The sequence below is a fragment of the Falco naumanni genome, chromosome 12 (genome assembly GCF_017639655.2).
Source record: "Falco naumanni isolate bFalNau1 chromosome 12, bFalNau1.pat, whole genome shotgun sequence".
Lineage (NCBI taxonomy): Eukaryota > Metazoa > Chordata > Aves > Falconiformes > Falconidae > Falco > Falco naumanni.
Window position 1 is genome coordinate 26,709,777 of NC_054065.1, and position 20,332 is coordinate 26,730,108.

At 43.8% G+C, this 20,332-nt stretch overlaps 1 protein-coding gene across 3 annotated transcripts in view; it reads right to left on the reverse strand.

Moving 5' to 3' along the window:
• Positions 1-3,111: 3,111 nt before the first annotated feature.
• Positions 3,112-20,332, reverse strand: part of AIDA (axin interactor, dorsalization associated) — a 28,451-nt gene continuing 11,230 nt past the window's right edge. The window contains exons 4-11 of one of the 3 annotated variants that reach the window (XM_040611673.1): positions 18,420-18,474; positions 13,116-13,179; positions 12,564-12,670; positions 10,861-10,872; positions 8,016-8,138; positions 5,143-5,265; positions 4,534-4,651; positions 3,112-3,584 (exon numbers count right to left, since the gene is read on the reverse strand). In XM_040611673.1, coding sequence (XP_040467607.1) covers positions 3,488-3,584; positions 4,534-4,651; positions 5,143-5,265; positions 8,016-8,138; positions 10,861-10,872; positions 12,564-12,670; positions 13,116-13,179; positions 18,420-18,474 — 699 coding nt within the window. In that variant the 3' untranslated portion in view covers positions 3,112-3,487. The remainder of the gene's footprint in view (positions 3,585-4,533; positions 4,652-5,142; positions 5,266-8,015; positions 8,139-10,860; positions 10,873-12,563; positions 12,671-13,115; positions 13,180-18,419; positions 18,475-20,332) is intronic. The other 2 variants (XM_040611674.1, XM_040611675.1) reach the window with 2 other exon arrangements.

Sequence of the window (20,332 nt, forward strand, 5' to 3'; positions counted from 1 at the left end):
TTAAGCTGCAGTGACTGTAGGCCAGGGGTTTACATGAGGACTGAAAGTTGGTTGGGTTTTTTGTGTTTTTTTTTTTTTTTTTTTTTTAAAAAAAAGGTGTCTGGTCAGAGATCAGAAGCACAAATGACACTGTATTCAAAGGGAAGTTATAATAAAAAGCAAAACTCCTTTTGCTAAACGCTGATGGCTTTGTTTCAGTGCCATTTTTTGGTCAGGAAGGACATCGGTTCAGTAATGCAATTGGAGTGCTACAGCCGTGGCTGAGGTCAGGAACTGAAACAAAGGCTGGGTAAGTGCTGCTGCTGCCGCCAGGTTAGCGACTCCATCACCCTTACGCTGAAGGAGCCTGGCTTCACAGAACAAGGGCAAGGGGCGATGGAGTCCTCAGCTGAAGGGCAGGACGGAGCTGGCAGCCTTTCCGAAGCTGTGCGGTTAGTTGGGAATGCTGGGGAATGCTAAGTCGTTCTAGAAATGTAAGAAGTTTCATAATTGCTTTCTGCTTTCAAGACTGGCTTGCAGCATTAAGCAAAGTTTAAGAGCCATGTTTTTAATCTTATTCAGTATTTAAGACCGATTCAGCTTCCTTAGCAGTAAGGCTGGATTTGCACAGACTTTCACTTACATTAACAAAAAAATAACAATTCTGTAGAGCAGCAGGGGTGTATGTAAACCATGTTAACCTGTATTGCTTTAACTCACTTTGCACACACAGAAGACTGAATAGCTTTAAACACACCCTACACTTGTAGATGTTAAAGGAGTTAAATATTAGTACATACTCATCCTTGTACTATTTGGCATAGCGGGGCCACTTATCTAGAGGCCAAGGTTTTTCAGAAGTGCTCTGTACAAAAGGAAAGCTTAGGGAGGAGAAACAAGAGGGAAAACCACCAGGAATAATAAAACAACCCTATGGAAAGGCCATTACAGCTTTACTGCCAGAGGACAAGCAGCCATTAAACTTGCCCTCGCGCTGTTACGTTCTTCCAGTCCAGGTATTAAGCTTTAGATTTAAGATGAAAGACAAGAGCATCACCGAAGTGTAAAACATTACAAGAGCTTGTGGGGGGAACAGCAGTCCTTTCAGTGAAAGACAGTTCACGGGAAAAAAAAACACAAAGAATAGAAGAAACTTTAAAAATGGCATTTCACGCTCTACAGCCATTAATTCACAATCAGTTAAATACAAAGCTCTACTTGTGTATTTAACAAAAATACTTTGAAGTTGACATTTCATATAACTGGAGTTAATAGAGACACATACAAGCTGGGACAGAGTCGAGGCAGGCAGCTGAAACAACGCACTTGTAATTCCACTGGAAGCGGGTGACGGGTGTAGTGGCTCACGCCCCCCACGCTGATGAACGCCTGTGTGGGAAGTTGGGTTCTGTGGGTGCAGGATCCCTCCTTCCAGCCCGGGCTCTGTGACACGCAGCACCTCCTCCCCCACGCGCCCCAGGTAGGCCGGGTGGGACGGCCCTGCTGAAAAGCACCAGGAGGAGCCACAAGGGCCACCCAGGACCGACCTCAGCGCTCTCACTGTGCCACAGGTGACACCAGTGGACACTGGACAATGACAGAGCCCCAGAATCGGCCCTTGCTGAGCCAGAGAGGCTGCGTGGCTCACAGGGGTGCTCGGTGCTGCAGGTTCTTAGAAGGTCAGAAAGAGACCCGAGGCAGCCAGGCAGCGCCAGCAGGGAACGCAGCCATCGACCATGCACGGCTTTATTTGCAGCCGCAGACTAATCCTTTGCTCTATCCTTTTGCAGAGTCCAAAGAATGATTTTTATTTCTTTTTTAATGCTGCACTCAGAGCTATTTCCATAACTGGCAGCGTTCTTTTTTCAAGGCTTGATCTTCAACACGTCAGGTGTAATGCCACTGGGGTATGGCAAAGCCCCATAAAGAGGAAAACCCAACTGTGTTCCCCCCGCTGTCCCCAGCCAGTAGTGGAAGCTGAGGAAGCATTGCTCTCTCGTAACACGGAAATAAAGTCATCCCTAGTTATACCAGAACAGAGGGAAGAAGGCAAGAAGATTAGGACATTCAAAACCAGCTTTTTATCCTCATCAGTATGGTAGAGCCAAGAACACCAAACACCTGCCTGTAGATGGACAAGTATCATGAGGACAAGTAACACTGGTAAAGTGTTACAGCTGTTAAAGCATGATGTAATGTCTTGGGGTTACATGACAGAAAAGAGGAACTGGTGATACATCTGCGGCCTGACTGTTTAAAATAAACCTAATCATTGGCACTATTCTGGGAGCTGGGTCTTCCGTTAGCATAGCAGAGTATTCAGGCACTAGTTAGATACGCAAGAAGTGTATCAAACCTTAAAGTATCGTATCAAATATCCACACAAATATATGAAAGATGTGACTGGGTTCTACTTCTGTCCCTTTATTAGGTCAAAAGGTGAATGCAAGTGTGTCAAAATAAGCCAATGTCCTGCAGCTTATAACACACCAAATCAAAAATATAGAAAATAATTGATAATCCTGTCTACTTACATAAAAAGGTGATTTTTAGAGGAAGTTTCCAGACTTGCACAAAATATGCAGAAGACCGCATACTATCAGTTTCTGTAAGAACAGCAGTTTCATGTGAAAAGGGAGTCAACCTGCCGGCCAGACCTACTTTACTAAAAGCTCTGGAAAACAGACGCTTGAGCACCGAGGGGCCTGTCCTGCTCTTGCTGAAATGGTGAAACATCCACCGTCCCCCCTCTCTGTCCCCCACCCGCCTCTGCAAATCACTCTGGGACAAGACACAGGAGGAGGAGCTCTAGGAGGGAGCCGTGGTGGCCGAAAGGACCGTAACACGTAACCGACACTCCGCACAGGATCGGGCAGAGCTGTCACAATCATCGCTCGGTGTTCTCATCTGCAGTCGTCCTCCTGGCCCAGCCAAAGCAGAACAGCTGGCCGAGGAGCTCCTCTGCCGCCATCCCACTGGACCCAGCACCCTCCTCTCTCTCACTTTTAACCACCTGCAGTACCTCAGGCTCCGTCCCACCCCTCGCCATCCTTCTCCCAGTCCTCTGCCCCCCAGCCCCCTCCAGAGGACTCCAAAATGCAGATGAGAGGAACTACAATCGCACAGCAAGTGTCACCAGCTAGTCGGCCTGCCACGTCTTTATTGCTACGGGTTTGGCAAAAGGGGCAGTCTCCAGCCTGGGGTGGAGGTTGAGGCAAAAGGCTAATAACGGTTAAGATAAAAAGTGATGAACAGCAACATTAGGAAAAGCAGTCAACGTATTTCAGGGCTCTCGGAAACAACTTTTTTTGGAAGGTACTGAAAAAAAATATCTTGCGCTCGAGTGGCAGGCTCGCCTCTGACCCTGACACAGTGCTGTGCAGCGTGTGATGGTCCCGTCTGACCTACTGGCATGAATTCAGTCGTTCTCCCGCCCCTCGAAGGCTAAGGCTACTACACACAGCTACCGTGACTTGCGGTTCAGTTCACAGAAGTTTCACAACGAGGGTCATTCCTTGTGCAATGTTTGATGGAGGTGAAGGTAAAGTGGTTTCTTGGTCAACAGTTGCAATTTCTTCCTTTTAAAGTCAGTGGGTTTTTTGTACCTGTAACCACAAGAAAGTAAGTTTATCCACGTGCTAATGGCTGTGTAGGAAGATGAAAGCATAGTAGAAAGCTTGTCCGGTACAGATCTTATTACCGTAATCTTTTAAATACATCCGACCAGACTTACTGGAAGCAAGAATAATGAGCAGATTTACAGGAAGAAATTCAAAGCAGTACTTTCTCTGGATTATGATTTTAACAAAACAAAGATTTCCATTTTAAAGGAATGTAAGGTTTTTGCAAGGAGAATCCCCAACATAATACTCTGGATTAAAGGAGATGTAGTATCAGTTACACAACACTTAGAAGCACTCCAGCTAGCAGATAAGCACTCTTGCTAGAGATGCCCAGAATGGCAAGGTTCACCCTCTTCCTGACAAAAAAAACACCTCAAAAGCCTCGCTCAGATGTTAAGCCACACAGTAAGGCTGGGATGCACATCAAAACCACTGCAGCATAACTGGCTAATCTAGTTCTCCGTATACTTAGAGCAGGGAAAAACCCACGGCCACCCAACAATGCTTCGAAATGCTCATAAAAATTCAATTGCAAATCAGTATCCCGTGTCTCAAATCACATTTCCTTTAGAGAAGTTCTGTACCAGAATATTGTGCAAGTCGATTTATTTTTTTTTAATACAGCTGATCTGACACTTAAGCTAAGGTCAAAATTAAAACCTCCCGTACAGATTTGTTACCTTTATATAAAATTTAGTTACAAACATGAGCATTTTATTCAGAAATAAGTCTAGTTTTTGAGAAGGGTCTCTTGCCATTTTATTTGCCTAAAAGCACTTTATCTTCCCTTCCTTATTAAAAGGAGGATATTCCTTGTGGAGGTCGATCTAACGAGTCCATGAAACCTTCCTCGACGCAACAAGCCACACATTGTAACCGAGGTCTAGTTCATTTCCTCCATCACTGGCATCTCTAATTGCGAGTCACTTACAGTTCTATAACAATTGCCCCAGGTTTAATTTCATCCATCTCCATGAAAGCAAAGCACTTGGTGCTAGTAAACCTTTTCTTAGGCTTGTAGTGTTTGAATTCAAAGAAAATAGCTGCACCTAGAGTGGAAAATGGTTTAATAGAAAAGTTAGCAATTACGGCCAGTAGTTAACTGAAAACTTATCTGCCATTAAGACGCTCTGCATACACTGGAGGGAATCACCTCCAACACATCTGTTATTAACTCAAAAGCCACACCACACTCTTGCAATGCTCATCAGTCCGAAGAGCTCGTACTCTTCACTCAGTTATTCACAGCCAGGTAACGGTCTGTCCAGTGACTAAGAAAGCGACAAAGCAGCTCACTACCTGTGTAGCAGAGCAGACTGCTGCATTTTTATCTCTTTTCATTCCCCTTTTGTCTGCAAGCCATCACAATGACTCATTTGAAAGGGACAGGACGCAAAGGTCCGTTTTTGTCCCTGTCTGGATCTTGAGCCCTGCAGCAGCAGCTCAGGCACGGCCTGTTTATTACACCAGGACAGGAGCAGCCTAGTGCCTACGCCTCCAAAGCCCCCGGGTGCTGTTTCAGGTCGCTGACAGTACGTACCTTTTGTTAGTTTTTCAATGTGTTTCTGAATCTCAATGTCCACATTAAAATGGACATACGTGTCCTCCTTCCTCAAAGCCACGGGAGTATCTTGCACAGGAGTCAGGTCTATCCCATTCAAATCTGCAGGAAAGAAACAGCATGAGACTGGCACAAGCTTCTCAGACTTTAAGGTCCTGCTGTAAAAGATTGATGAATCACTCCTAATATTGCCACAAGTTAATGCACACCTGGATTTTCCCCCTGCATTTAGAAAAAGGGGAAATCACACTCCTTCACACACAGTCAGTGCATCTTCTTGCTGACTGCAACATGAAAGCAGGTGAAGTTCTGACAACATTTAGAATTAAAAATTGGAATTATCCCTCTTTTTAAGAGCACGTTTCTTTCTCCTGCCAGCACAGGATTCTGTTCCTTTGCAAACGGGACTCCAGCAGGGCTTCAGCCCTTTAGCTGAACCGGCAGGACGGGGTACGCCCCAAAGGCTGCCCCCTCCACGTGGGGTTTGCGGGCGCAGCTGGCACGGCTCCTGCAAGCTGTGTGCGCCCCGCGTCGCTGCCTAGGCTCAACGCACATGGCTCCTCTGGGGTCTTCCACAGGCAGAAGCACGGTGGGGCCACGGGTCGGACTCCAGCTCTCAGGTTGTGCTGCTCAGGCACGGCCACCACAGACGACGTTGTTTCTCACTAAGCCTCTGCTGTTTATAAAAGTACATTTGTCCTCTTTCTCCTCTCATCAGTTTTCCCTTTCCCTCAGGTGGAGCCAAGTTGCTAACGACACGGCCAAGGTTACACGTACAGAGCGTGTGCCTCACGCTCGGGGTGCGGGCTGAGGCTGGGGCCCTGCACTTCGTCCAGGGAGTGGGCTGGGACCACCGACATTGCACCAGGAACAAAGCTCTCCCCGAGCCTGCAGAAGAGCAGTCTGGTATAGAACCAAGGAAAACAGCTACTAAGCACCTTCAGGTTCCTAACAGGGACAAAATCGCTTCCCAGAGTTACTTTTCCTCACCAAAAATCTTGAGAAATCAAGTACAGAAAGTCACCGTTACCAGACTAGGCGATGGCCGTCCCCCCTGCCCCACTTCTTGATCCTGTTTTCTGCATCATTACTTGGCAGCCACCGTTTATAGGAGCTTGCAAATAGAGCGCCACATGTTAACAGAAAGACTTGTTGGGAAAGTTCTAATGTTGCCTAGCAATATACAGCCTCCCCAAGCTCCAGAAAGGAAATGAGAGCTAGCCCTGAAGGCAAGCAACAGTTTAACCATTCATTAGAAATTAAGAAAGACAAACACTTCAATGGCAAAGAACAACGAATGTTTGCTTTATGAGTTCCAATAAGTTCCAGGATCTAGTGTTAGAACCCTGTTAGGGCTGGTATTTTCCTGCTGGCCAAGAGAAACTCAGCATGAAAGAATTAAATTTGTTTAAATCCACATGCATCCAGCTAGCCCCACCACTGAAGTCACCCACCCCTCAGCTTTCTGGCATACTAGAAGCAAAGAAAGATCCACAAATGACTAGAGAAATGGAGCCTGAAGAATAGTTACACAATCTAAAAATAATGCTGCAAACCTAAGGCAACACCATAAACAAAGCAATACTGCATGTTTCCATGACTGAAAACGCAAAGAGGCAGTTCTATCAGCTGGGGAAGGCCAGAGTCACATGCCAGCTTCCATCCCAACCAGGTGAACTCCTCAGAGGTCCAGAGAGAAGTGGAAAAAACCATCACAGGAAGCAGGATTAGGTAAAGCTTTCTGTCTAGGTATTTTGGCAGGTCAGCACTTGAGAACATCACTGGGATTTAAGTGACATTCACTACTGCGACCCTTACTTCTGCCAGAGAACTTCGTCTGGTGGAGGAAGCACCCGATCAAGTATTTTATCCCTACGTTTGGTATCCAATAGTACATCTGAAAAGGATACACACAAGGTCACCACCACAACTGAAAATAGCTAGAGGCTGTTGGCTCAGCTACAGATTTTTGTATGATAAACAAAAAAAATCATACACTTCCGAAGATTGTAAAGACGAGCAGATGTCAAGCGAGGCAGGTTAAGGATAAGCAACTCTGACCATGGGGCTTCCCCCTATGAAATGCAAAATGAGGAAGAGGCAGATGGTCCCACTTAGAAAGACTCTGAATACCAAAAATCTCAGCCTCAAGCAACAGGTATCAACCGCGTTGTCACCAGAAACAGTGAGAAATCCTTATGTTGCCTGTCCCGGACTGACAGGGAAAGTGGTTCTTACAGGTTCATGGAGGCTCTCAGAGGGGGAGGCTGTCAGCCCACCAGGCTTTGGCTGAAATATTTCAGTGCCAAGGCTAAAACATTTTATTTCACTTGCAAGCTTTGCTTCCCAGCTTCATATTTGTTCCTTTGAACCTTAAGCACTGTTAAGATGATCTTTGTTTTACTAAAAAATTAGTTTAATGACAGGGCAAGAACAGAGTCAGCAGACTGGTTCACCGCCTGCAGAAAGCCCAGACACCAGTATGTGTTGGGGAGTACAAGAAATCCAAACAGGTCTGTACTTAAAGGTCAGCTGAAGAAGCTGGAATAGAGAACCACAGTCTTCCAAGTCACCGGTACTTGGCTCCCAGCATGGGGCAGGCACCCTGGAGCACACAGATGAGTGTCCCCTGCAGCGATTCACCTCCCAGTATCTCTCAAACACAGATTTTTTTCCACCCTTGATTAAAGCAGAAGCCTTAAGTCCACAACAGAAAACGCCAAGTACCAACAAGTATTTTTCCCAGCAGGTTGTAAAATAAATAAATAAATAAATAAATAAAAATAATCAGTACAGCTTTCAGAAAACACTCTCCAAACTAGAAATGAGGAGCCAGGAACAGACATCATTACCCTTTACACTGACTGTGATGTAAGGATCAATGCACTGCCCAGCATCTTTCAGACCAATTTTCTCTATGTTGATGGTGAGTAATGTCATCCCGGGTTCAGATGGCAATCTGGGTAATAAAGTACCTGGAAAGAGTAAAGCATATTATTAACCCTTTGTGTCATCTTACAGCAGAGGCCTTGCTCATCCCATCATCCCTCACAGAAGATGCTGTTCTTAGGGGGTTCAAAGCCCAACAGAGTACACAGAACTAAAGGCAAGTCTGTGTGCACAGACACACAACGTCGGTTGACAGATTTCAAAGCCCCCACCAAAAAACCCCAGGGCTGCCTCAAGTCAAATGAATTCATGAAAAAATAATGCCACAAGAACTGAGAGGAGCTTTGTTTCTTTCTTGCTCTTATGCAGAATAATGTACTCATGGAAATCACTTTATATCATTTTTAAGGATTAAATTTGGGAGGCTGGATTCAATCTGCAGTTGCAGGAAGTTCAGACACTTAATCAGTCGTCCCACCCCATTGAACATGACTTGGCTTCATGTTGAATATTTAGACTGGGAGAATAAGGAGGCAAATGGCACTGCTGCAAATCCCACTGAACATAAGGGAACCAGAAGAGAGATTCTTCATTATCTAAGTTCTACTGCCCTCTACTTAAAGGGGATAACAAAAAAAATAGCGCTTGCATCCCCCAAATTCCCTTCTGCCTTAAGGAAGGAGTTTCCAGCTCTGCATCAAGAACATTTAGCATCAAAACCTCACAGTCAGCATAAACGAATCCTCACAGTGCTGAGGAAAACTGTGCAGCTGGCAAGAAATCCACACTTCAAACTTACTAAAAGCCATGAGATTCTGTCATCAACAGAGTAGTTTTCCTCATGCTGATTTTAGCAAAGACTGTCAGGCTTCAAGCCTCTCTCCAGTATTAGATGAATATGCACCAAGACAGAAAATGCTTAGACTCGTGAGCAAGTTTGATTTAAAGTTTTGGTTTTCTAATTAAAAAAAAAAAAAAAAGAAAAAAGGTATCCCATGTTATCCCAAGGCTTGAAATCTACACAAAGTAATAGTTTCCTTTGACAAGTCAAATATGGGTTTTCCTTGATACTTGTTTTTCCTCTTGATCTGCTTGAGGAGCTGGAGAACCAAGGAGTTTTTGTCCTGGCTTTGCAAGAGAGGACCATGTATTCTGCTCTTAGAACTAGAGCCACAGCTTCAGCATGATTTTGTGAGCGTTCCCACACCCAGTCCTTCTTTCAGGATCATCAGCAAGACTCGAAATCACATCTGTGATGCAGTACGTTCCTGTATTTCCCATCTTGGCTACTATCAGACTCATGACCTCCAAGGTACTGTGTCTGCAGACACCTCATAACCTATCAAACGGAATTCGACCCACCATTCTGAAGTAATGGGACAGGCTCCTGACTGTAGTGTAAGAAATGTTAAAAGCAAACTTAGAGAGCACCCATTTCTGCAAAGCAGCATACGCACCCTAGTTAATCTTGCTGTCTCTCTTGAACAGATGCTGAAAGACAAGAGCTCTTATTTCAATCTAAATGAAGGCAGGAGCAAGCCTGTCTTCCCTTTGGCACAGAACTTTGCTCTGTCATCTTTCAGTTGTCTCCTTTAGGACACAGCACGCCCACAAGAGCCAAGAACAACTCTAACCTTCAGTTTTCCTATCCATCCTCAAAAGAACTAAGTGATGGGATACTTGACAGAAAAATCACCTGAAAGATGCATCAGACTGGTATTTATTATAAAAACAGTGGCTTAAGAAAAATTACTATGTTATTGAAAAATGCTTTGCAGAACACATGAAATTGCAGAGTTGCAATCAACAGGAGAGTCAAGCTCATTTCCAGCAGGTATGAGAACAGCAGGACAGCCGGTCTCCAAGGAACACTGTTTCCTTTCTGCTTCAGCAGGAGGAACAGCCAAGCCAGGAAAGGACTAAAGCAGCTGACCGTAACACGTCTCGTGTGAGCCACAACCACCCGCGCAGGTCTTTGGCCAAAGCCTCCGCAGTCATTTCGCACTGGAGCCATCGGCTGACAGCCAGCCCTCAGGGGTATAACGTCACTGCCGGGCCGCCACCACGGCTTGGAGCCACGAGCCTTCCGCAGGCTCACACTGAGGCTTTGCACGAGAAAAGTGCCAGCCGCTTCAGACACAACCACGGGGCATCACAGCCAGAGGGGGAAGGGAGCACCTACAAACCAACGAAGTGTCCTCCCACAAGCGTGGTTCGGGTACACAAAGGTGAGCCAACCCAAGAGCTCACTGCCACCAGGACACAGCCATTCAGTCTCCATTCCCAAACCCCGATTCAGAGAAAGGGGGAAGAGTGGCAAGTCTCCTGCTGCATCCACAAATGGAAATGGTTCACAGAAGAATCCACGGCCAGCACAGCACTAGAATATAGAAGTATATAACCAGGAGAAAGGCAGGAAACCTTTGCTGTTAGAGGCATCAAGCCACTGGGCGGTTCAGCTCCACACAGCACAGAAGTTTAACTATCTAAGTACTCTTTGTGTAAGATTTCCCATTAAAAAGTGTGTTCTGCTAAAAATCTAGCTACACCTACCCTCGGCTACACTGCAAGTCAGAACGTCGTTATTAGCACAGTAGGACTTTTAAAGAGCTAGATAAGGTGTGTCACCAAATACGACCTTTCCTTTTTCTGGCACTGAAGGCAAATGACGATCACATGGATGCCTAGTACTATGATTGTTACCAAAGGTTGTATTGTGAGGGTTGAAATTAAGAGCTGAATGAAGAACATCACAGCTACGTGAAAATGATCAAAGAAATAACTGTATATACTAAAAGGTTATCATACCTTCATTGGCTCCTGGGTTAGATGAATGGTGCAATGTGATAACGATGAAGCCGTGCATGTAGAAGACAAGACCATGATCAGTTAGATAACATAGTTATGCACTACAGATTAAAGGCATATAGAAGCAAAAGTGCAACACAGTCCTATCAATTCAACATGCAAAGTCCACTTTACTTACAAGGCTCACCCCAGAAGGCTGCAAACTGCTTTTGATTAAACCTTATCACACAGAGAAAGAACAACAGACCAACCTCTAATCAGGTAAGAAACACCACGGTACTTTACATTCAATGGGGAAACAAGTTCTGTGTTCAAATAGCACAAAATCGCCTTAATGCAAAAAAAATCAGGGAAGTCAGATACACTGTTTACTAAGTAGATGGCAACGTAAAGTATCTGTAAGTTCAGGAGTTGCTCTCACCTCTTCTTAAAAAGTGAGGAATAGTTCTGTAAGAAAGTATATGCCCCAAACCTCTCCTCTTTCTGATTTGGCTACACTGCTTCTTTAAAAATGATTTAACTGTAAAGTTCATCTGTCTATCATCAACTTGGATTCCTCTTAGGCACGTACACAGCCTCTATGTCCACTATATGCATACGGCTCTAACAGGTTGCACAGGGGTAACCGTTGACACTGTGGGAATGGTCAAGGCCTCACTGATTCACCACCATACCAAGAGCTACTCAAGGTCTCTCTGCTGTGCTTTGGACAGCCAGAATGCATCTTCATAAATGGATTTACCACGGTGAACAAGAAGGATCAAGATAGTAAATGTCAGCAATAAACTATCACAATATATTATGGCATGTTTGTGAGTTTAGCATAAACGACTGCAGACTGTGCGTATCTACAGCAGTACCCCCCGCAGGGGTCATCCTCAGTAGCATGCATTTGTCAAATCTAAGGTAAGAGACATGTTTTCTCCAGGCATAAGTAATGCAACACCCCAGCGCTCTCAACCATAACTCCAGTACTAGTTTCCCTACTTGTTACCGCCTTCTTGAAATATGAACTTTGCCAACCTGCTCTGAAATCAGAAACTTTTTTCTTCTGCAAAGAAACTACACCAGGAACCTAAAGAACCTCTGTTGTAACATCCTACTCCTTTACCTGATAAATTGTCAAAAGCTGAAGTTACAGGAAGACCTTCTCCAGAATCTGTAGATATACCCAGTTCTACAAGTGCTTTCACATGGACAAGAACTTAAGCTACCAAAACCAAAGCCACCCCCCTTTATCCTCTCAGAGCTTGGCTTTAGTCTAAGCCATTGTCTCATCAGACGATGCAACACAAAAATAACCAGCAACAACTTATCACATCCCTAGCAGCACGTGATGCTCCTTGCAGGAGAAACATTGCCACAATTTAGATTTAAATGTGTTTGAAACACTTCACAGAGTACAGTTAAGAAAGCGCATGGAATGAAAATACTGAGTTTGAACAAGGAATAAAGGCTAATTATCTGAAGTAGATGGTACCACCCTCACAGGTTATCCACAGAACTGTTTTGCAGTAAGATATTGTTTGCTGAGAAAAAGTATCCACGGGCCACCTTTGTGGTTCTCCAATACAGCCTGAGAGTTTACACTAGCCTGTTGCTCCTCACCCAAGCTTTTCAAATCACAGGTAGAGAAAGGGGCTTCTCAGAGACGGAACTTACACGTGCTGCATGGGCTGACATGGCAAGCCTAGAGCCCCTACCTGGAACTCTAGCAGGAAAAGAGTCTGGAGACCCTGCTCCAGCTCCTCCTTCCTCATCATCCTCCTCAAACTCCAAGTGTTCCTCTTCTCCAGGTGCTAAAATCTTCCTGTAAAACAAGAGAAAGAAGAATGAGACTCAAGATCACACATCTTCTGGCTTTCAACTCACAAGTCAGTGTCTGAGTACAGAGCAGAGGCAACACGTTTTAATGTCATTTCATACTTCTTAATACCTACTACCTGTACCTACAGACTCTGACAGATTGCAGGACCTCAGCCCAATAGAAAACACAGAGTCTAAAACCAAGAGATGGCAATTTCAGAGAGATGTAGGGATGTATCAAGTCCTGATTTTACCAAAAGCATGGGCTTGATTTTTAGTGGTACCTAGAAAAACAGAATTCAGAAGTTCTTTTATCAACCAGTTTACCCAAAGCAGTACAGCAAGTATGTGGCTCTTGAAATTCTAGGGTTTCAGATGTACACCAGGTCCCAGGCTATGTTCCCTTTCAGATACGTATCTGTACATGAAGTGACCCAGTTCCCTCTTACCTGAGTGGGACAGGCTGAACATCAAAGGGGAACTCCTTATTGTAAGTGAGGATATTCTTTAAGACTGCAGAGAATGGGAAAAAAAGTGAGAACCCATACCCATAAACAAACATTAATTCTACTACTTTGCACAGCTATGTCCATTCTCACAGTGTCTTCACACACACAAATAATAATAATATTTAAAAAAAATAATCAGATCATACAAAAATCCCAACCCTTCTCTCATATTTTAAACACCAGCACCGTCCTGATCAGAGCCGTATCGCTGTAACGTTCAGACAGGCTAACTGCAACGCCAGTACATAATCACCACAAGATTACAAGTACACAATCACCTACACAGACAAGGAAGATAAACATGGCAATCACCAAAAGCACCATGAGAAAAAGCTACAGGCCCTGGGGTAAATGGTAGCAATCTTGGCTGGCTGTTGAAAGGAGGGTGGTGGCGTTGCTGGCATCTGCTCCAAACAGATTTAAGTCTCCGGAACCGACACACATAAGCACTTGTTGGCTGTACATTCAGACTGCCACCGTGAGAGTCCAAGCGTTCCGGTAACACGTAGTTTAAGTGAGATTTCCTACTTCATGCGTGTGGTTTTAGGAGGTTTTGGTGGTGGTGGTGAGTATTTTGATTTATTTTTTCTTGTTTTCTGCCCTCAGATATCTGGGCAGATTGGCAAAATTCAGAAGAGGTACAGTGCAACACCTGAGCCTCAAGCCCCAGAGACACTGACTGTAGTCTCCAGCACTGAGTGGAGAAAGTCTTTGCCATCTGTATTGGAAACTCAGGTTTTAGTAATCACAACTTTAGCTGTTATTTCCAAAAGCACTTCGGAGCAAGAGCAAAACTTCCAAAAGCATGGGAAAGAAATAAGCATTTTGTGACGGCTAAAGGCTCTAAACATCTACAAGAGAATGTCCACAGGGAGAGACATCGTTCTACCAGACAGAGAGTATCCCAGACTGGGCAGGGGGAGAGGAGGCAGAAAACCTCAGTCCTCTCCCTGAGCCTCACTTTGCAATAAGCCCTCTCAGAGCACAGGAAATCTCCCCTGAGGCTACTGAATGAGAACAAAACTGTTCTAAAACAAGTTAAGATCACACAAACACACAGAAGAGCTTCCCTGCCCGTCTTCATATTCACATCACTGAGCACGGGCTCCATCACTAACTTACCGGACACCATCTGAATGCTACAATGAATAAAGAATCCCTTAGGAAAACTATAAAGAACCCCAAAAAGTCTTTCCAGTCTTTGCTCATTCTGGGTTTTTTTTCTGGTTTTCTGTACGACCATCCGAGAGGTTATGTACTGCCTGATTCCAGCCAGACACAGTACAAATATACATAGAAAGTTTGAAGTTGCCTTCAGAGATGTGACAGACTAAACTGATGCCAAGTCTCTCTCTCTCTCCAAAGACTTCTGCTCCGAGGGATCAGTAACGCAGATCTCAACGTGATTGTGAAGAATCACAGCCACCTCCCAACAGAAAAGCAGCTAATTAATAGCAGTCAGTCAGCCTCCTGTGCAGCTGAAGTTCAGGAAAAGGAGGGGATTTTCATCACGCTCAGAATTCCCCAGCTCTTGGAAAGCTACATCATACCAGAGACAGAAAGTGAAACTGCTCCAGGCAGAAAAATCTCAGTAAAGCGAGATCTCTCACTGATCACAGGCGTGTTACACAGACGCAATAGAAATTACAGTGGTTCCCCTCCAGCTTCCAAACGCTGGTTAGCACTCGATTCCTCTCTTCCCAGGAACCAACTTCTCTCACTATGTGAGCGAACATCCCCTGAAAAACCGCCTTCCAGTCATACATTTCCATCATCACTAGAGGGCACAAAATGCTGATACAAGCACAGGAAAAATGCAGTTTTACAGCACCTAAAATCCTGATGCTGCCTGGAGGCAGAGCTGAGCTACACCCCCTGCCAGAGAGCCGCAGCCAGGCACAGGTGTTGGTACCAGACCTGCAGTCAGGCATCCTGGTGGCACTGGTAATAAAGGGGATGCTGAATGCTTAGCTCAGGAGCACTTCTGGAAACACCATCCAGAATCTTTTGCCTGTTACTGCTGAAAGCTGTGGATCAAGTTTTTAACAGGCCTTCAACTCTGTCATCACCAACAGCAAATAATTTTGCGAAGCTGTAATACAGCTATTTACTAAAGTTCTCCTTTAAACATCGTCAGGATAAGAGGTGGATCTACAGCACTCAGCCTGGTGAAATACTTGCTCAAAGTCACAAAGAAAAAGCAAAGCAATAAAACAGCAACGCAACAATCACCCTCTGAGGAAAGGAAGATCATCTTTGCATCCATCACAAGTGTAAGTTTCTGTTGATTTAAATAAAATTAACCAGATCACAGAAAAAAAAACCATTAGGTTACAACGAACAGGAATCTCCCTTGCAATACTGTGTAAGACACCCAAGCTTTAAGAGATTGGCTTGGGCTTTTTGTGTTTTTGTTTTGTTTTTAAAAACACACATTGCCTCTGGGAGAAAGATCACTTCCCCTCTGTAATGCTGGGAGGACACAACTCACAGCAAGCTCTTCATGTGTATCACCAACAGGCAGAACCCCAGCATCGGGGCCTCCATTTATGTGGCTTTTCCAATAGAAATCTTTTAAAAATACTGTTCCGCAGGCTCTTGTGCAGAAGCTGCCTTTTCTTTTGTGACATTGGATAATATCCCATTGATTTTATCAGCAGCTGGCTCCCTCTTGAAAGATTTCAAAAGAAATTATCAACATGAGCTGTACGACCAGTACACGCTACCTTGGTAGAGACCACCACTGTCCATTTAGATTTTTAGTGACAGCCTATGATACCTGTACTGATTTTCCTTTTTAATTAGACAACACAAAATAATTCAGATACCAAGCTCTCCAGCACAACGCAGTATCTACTTCTCTTACAGTACATACATACTGAGTTTGAAACTAGTCACTTAGTGGCTAGGATTATCACAGATGAACACAGGAACATGGGATGTCCCAGCCTATCCATTTGTAATGTGTATTAGAACACTGGTATAAGCTTTCACAAGAAAAGGATTTGTGAGATTCAGCGTGTTAGCAACAATTTCACACAGCGTCGTCTCAAAAGAACTATTTCTATGTACGGACCCTCCTGTAGCATTATTCTGGCACAAAAGATTCAGTGACATATCCTATAAACAAACAAAACTAGACAACTGCTTCACTTTCCGAATGCAAACTTGAATAGGAAAAGTTAGAACTTGACAACACAAGATTAAAAAAAAAAAAGTTTAATCTAAGGCCCCTGGTTGTTATAACAACACCCAAACCAAATTTCTCAGCCATTTTGATAGCTTCAGGCACAAAAGTAATTAAAACAAGCCAAATCGTGTGAATAGCTGTTTTCATTCCACCCTAACAGAATGACTTGACCTAACAAAGGAATCGCTTATTTGCATTGCCAGCCCAGACTTTTTTAGCTTTTTCTGGTGGAATGCAAGAGAAAATGACAACACACAAATTAAAACACTTCACGGTATATTTTATGAAATGGCTGATGTTGGCCTGATTAAGATTTACTCTATTCAAGATGTACTTTAAAACACACAAAACAAAGGCACAATTCAGAGAGAAAGAGGCCAGAACAATAACAATCCAAGTTAGACAGCAGCGTTAAGAACATCAATGTAGAAGCACCCGTTCTCCTCTAAGGAAAATAACTCAGTGTCTTTGAGAATTGATGGCCACACACTCTCCTCAGTTTTAATATAGTTGCTTGTCGTATGAGGTGTGGGCTGAGTGCACTTCACAGTGTTGAACTTTTTCTTTTTTTTGACAGCTAAAAAGAAATTCTTTGATAGAGGGCAAGATAAGCAACAGGACTGTTGCACCGTAACTGAAATTTTGGCCTTTAAGAACAGGAGGCATTTCAAGGGAAGCTTTATGCCTGTTGGCGGAACAATGATTCTGACCAAGCCCTTCAATAGTCACCTCCTTTGATTTATAGAACAGTTTGATCAATTATAACATGGTTCCTCGCTCTCTTCCATCATTCAGTCACTCACAGGTCATTTGCACAATGGAGTCTAAAATCCACAGTCGTTAAATTATTACAACATTTTAAACACGTGTAAACAGAGAACAGGAGTATCTATACAAAATGATCCCAGATCAGAGGATGCAGAGGCCAGACACGCAGTATGTAGGTTGAGAAAGACCTAATACTTCCAACACATAGTTAAATCATTTCCTTAATTATGGTCTTCACAGACCTAGCAGTCTTGTAAAGTACCTTCACTTTCCATTTTCAGGGAACAGTTTAAAAGCATTTGCACTCTGTGTTTTGGTAGAGACATGAGGAAGCTCTGTTCAATGCCCTGCTTCTTGACAAGCTTCCCTGTAGGATCCTGTGCCAGTTACTTAGAGAATGGGAGCGCAGAGAAGCTCAGCTTATTCATGAAGCGGAAACACTTGCCCATCCATGACGTTTGTCCCCAACATCGCCCTTCATGATACAGTTGTGACAGGAGCAAAATAAAACCAGTTTTTGGCAGCACAAAGGAAGCTCTTGCACATCTCCTGTTTCCCAAGAACTGCAGAAACATTAGCATTCGGGACAATATTGCTCAGATGTGGAAGCTCTGATCATAAGGATGCTTTGAGAACAAAGCAGCCAGTGTTATGGGAAGGAAAATGTAGCAGATAAATAGATACTTCCTACATGAAAAAGTTATTTCTGGATTGACATACCAAGAAGTGATCCAAGATCAGTTGGGAAAAAACAACATCACACAAAACCCTTCAAAGACTGACTCACATCCTCACTTTTGACTCTTAATTTGGTTAGTCTGGTAGCGTTACAGTGGTGGGTGACAGGTGATTGGCTACCATGAGCACAAGTTCAATTTTTTCAGCAGAAAAAATAAATTCCAAGCTGCAAAGATGACGACCACAAAAGTGTTGAAATTCAGTTCAAATAAGAAATGTGCAGGTAAATTTTCCAGCTGATTATATACTGTAGTACTGATCGCTTAAATTAATATTTTGTGCAAAAAATAGCAGCACCCAAGGAGTGACTTATTTGAAAATAAAGACGAATAGATTATCTGAAACATTAGGACTACTATACTTCAAAGTTACCCACATTACACTCCTTAATACACTTCAGGTTTTGTCTATGTGGTAACAGATACTTGGAAGAACCACTAAAATCAGCATTACTGTCAAACCACATCGTGGTCAGCCAGTATTCATGCTGCTGTCATGATTTCCACTGCAACGATAAACATCACTCAACATACAAAGATACTACTTACTTGGTTCCAACTTCTTCAGATCCTCAAGCTTAAATTCATCCTGTGACTGGGTGGACTAGGGCATTACAAAAATTACATTACAAATTACATTATAATTACAAAATAGATTACAATTACAAAAAGATTACATTAGACCTTAGTATGCACCTTCCCCTCAGACAGAGTTACCGTATCTTAGAATAAGCACGCAGGATGCTTCCTTTGCTCAAGTGTACCAGGTTACTTCAAAGCTATGTCCTAAACCCCCCCAAACAAAATCTCCCCAAGAGAGGCTAGGTTCACAGGTGAGGCAGAAAGGACATTACTTCTCATTTATTGACAACAAATTTACCTCATGTTCCAAGCTCTAACGCAAGACAAGTATTTTTAAAGCAACTAATTACTCTTTCATACTTACTATACACAGGAACATTAAAGACCGAGGGATTTGGTTTAGTTCTTCCCCGATCAAGTTGTTCTGAAGCAAGATCAGCACAGTAAAGTGATGCTCCAACAGGAGCATTCACAGTTCAAGACATATCCAGCACTGTAACACTGGCAGAAATTACAGTACACAGGATGAGCTCGACAAAACGCTCAGCTAAGGGTTCACTGCAAATGGAAGAGGGAGTCCCACCCCTCCTTTCTCCAGCTGTGATGATGCAGTTTCCTCATCAGTCTGTAGCACATCTGCTTCTCAGTAAGCCTATTTGACTTGCTAACTCAACAGAAAAGTTTTTGATTTTTTATTCTGAGGTAGTTCACCAACAAACTGAACTAGCCTGTTCTGAGATGACAGGTGGGAGAGCTGGCATGAGAAAAGTGGTGCAAGAAAGAGGATTGCCGCCGGACATCCTCTTTCAGGCAGCAGATCAGGTCTTACCTATTGTGTCATTGCACCCTTGGCATCTCTTAAGATTACCCATTGTTTTCAACGCCTCTTTAAGGCCCAATGGGTGGTTTTTTTGCTTGGTTTTGCCCAAGTGTCAATAGGGATCTTCTGCAAGACTACAGAAGTGCAGTAAAGCAGCTACCCCCATACCCTTAGAAGAATGGGAAAAGATGACCACACTCAGTAACTGCTTTAATCTCTGCTAAGAAACCAGGACAAAACTGCAGCAAGTAGAACACTCCTCAAAGTGGATGAGAAGTTCTAGTATGCTCACACAAGGTTATAAAAATCCCCAAGTTACTGCTGAGGAACCAACAGCAAGGCAGGCTGCTCTTGCATGATGTCATCTCTTCGGTTTAGCAGGTTATGACATTGCTGCATCTTCTGCTGTTGCTCTGAGACATGACTTGGCCCACGAAGCTGTCCCACAGCGGAACACGCCTGCCTCTGCCACACAGTGACTCAGAACAAGTGCAACGCTGCTCAAACTCTCCAGGTTAGATCAAAGCAGAGAGACAGGCAGAGCTAACCAAATAATTCTCCAGATGCTGTACAGCCTCAGGACTGGTCAGCCCCCACCTCATTAGTCCAGCTGCACCATGCTGCCTAAATTGTCACTGTATCCCAGCCTCTCAGACAACTGAAGGCAGCACTATGCAGCTGCTGCACCTTGTACACCAACATGAAGTACTCTGGAGCGCTGCTGCGTGTCACTTGATGCAAAATTTGCCTGTCACCACCCTTTGTTGGCAAAAAGGAAATTCAGTAACCCAAACTTTGCTTCAGCTGATTCATCCCTCCCCCATCCACACTCTTTTGGAAATTTCTCTTATTTCTCCTTTGTTTTGGGGATAAGACTGTGCCAAAAGAAAAAGAAACTCACTCCCATAACATCTACTTTCAGTCCAGAAAAAAGCAGTAGCTTCTAAATCATTATTTTTACACATTTGCCTACAGCAATGCCAGCTTTTACAAGTGCTAAAAAATAATCTTTATTCTATACGTGCATTCTTCCTCATGCTCTATTACAATTTGTGAAGCG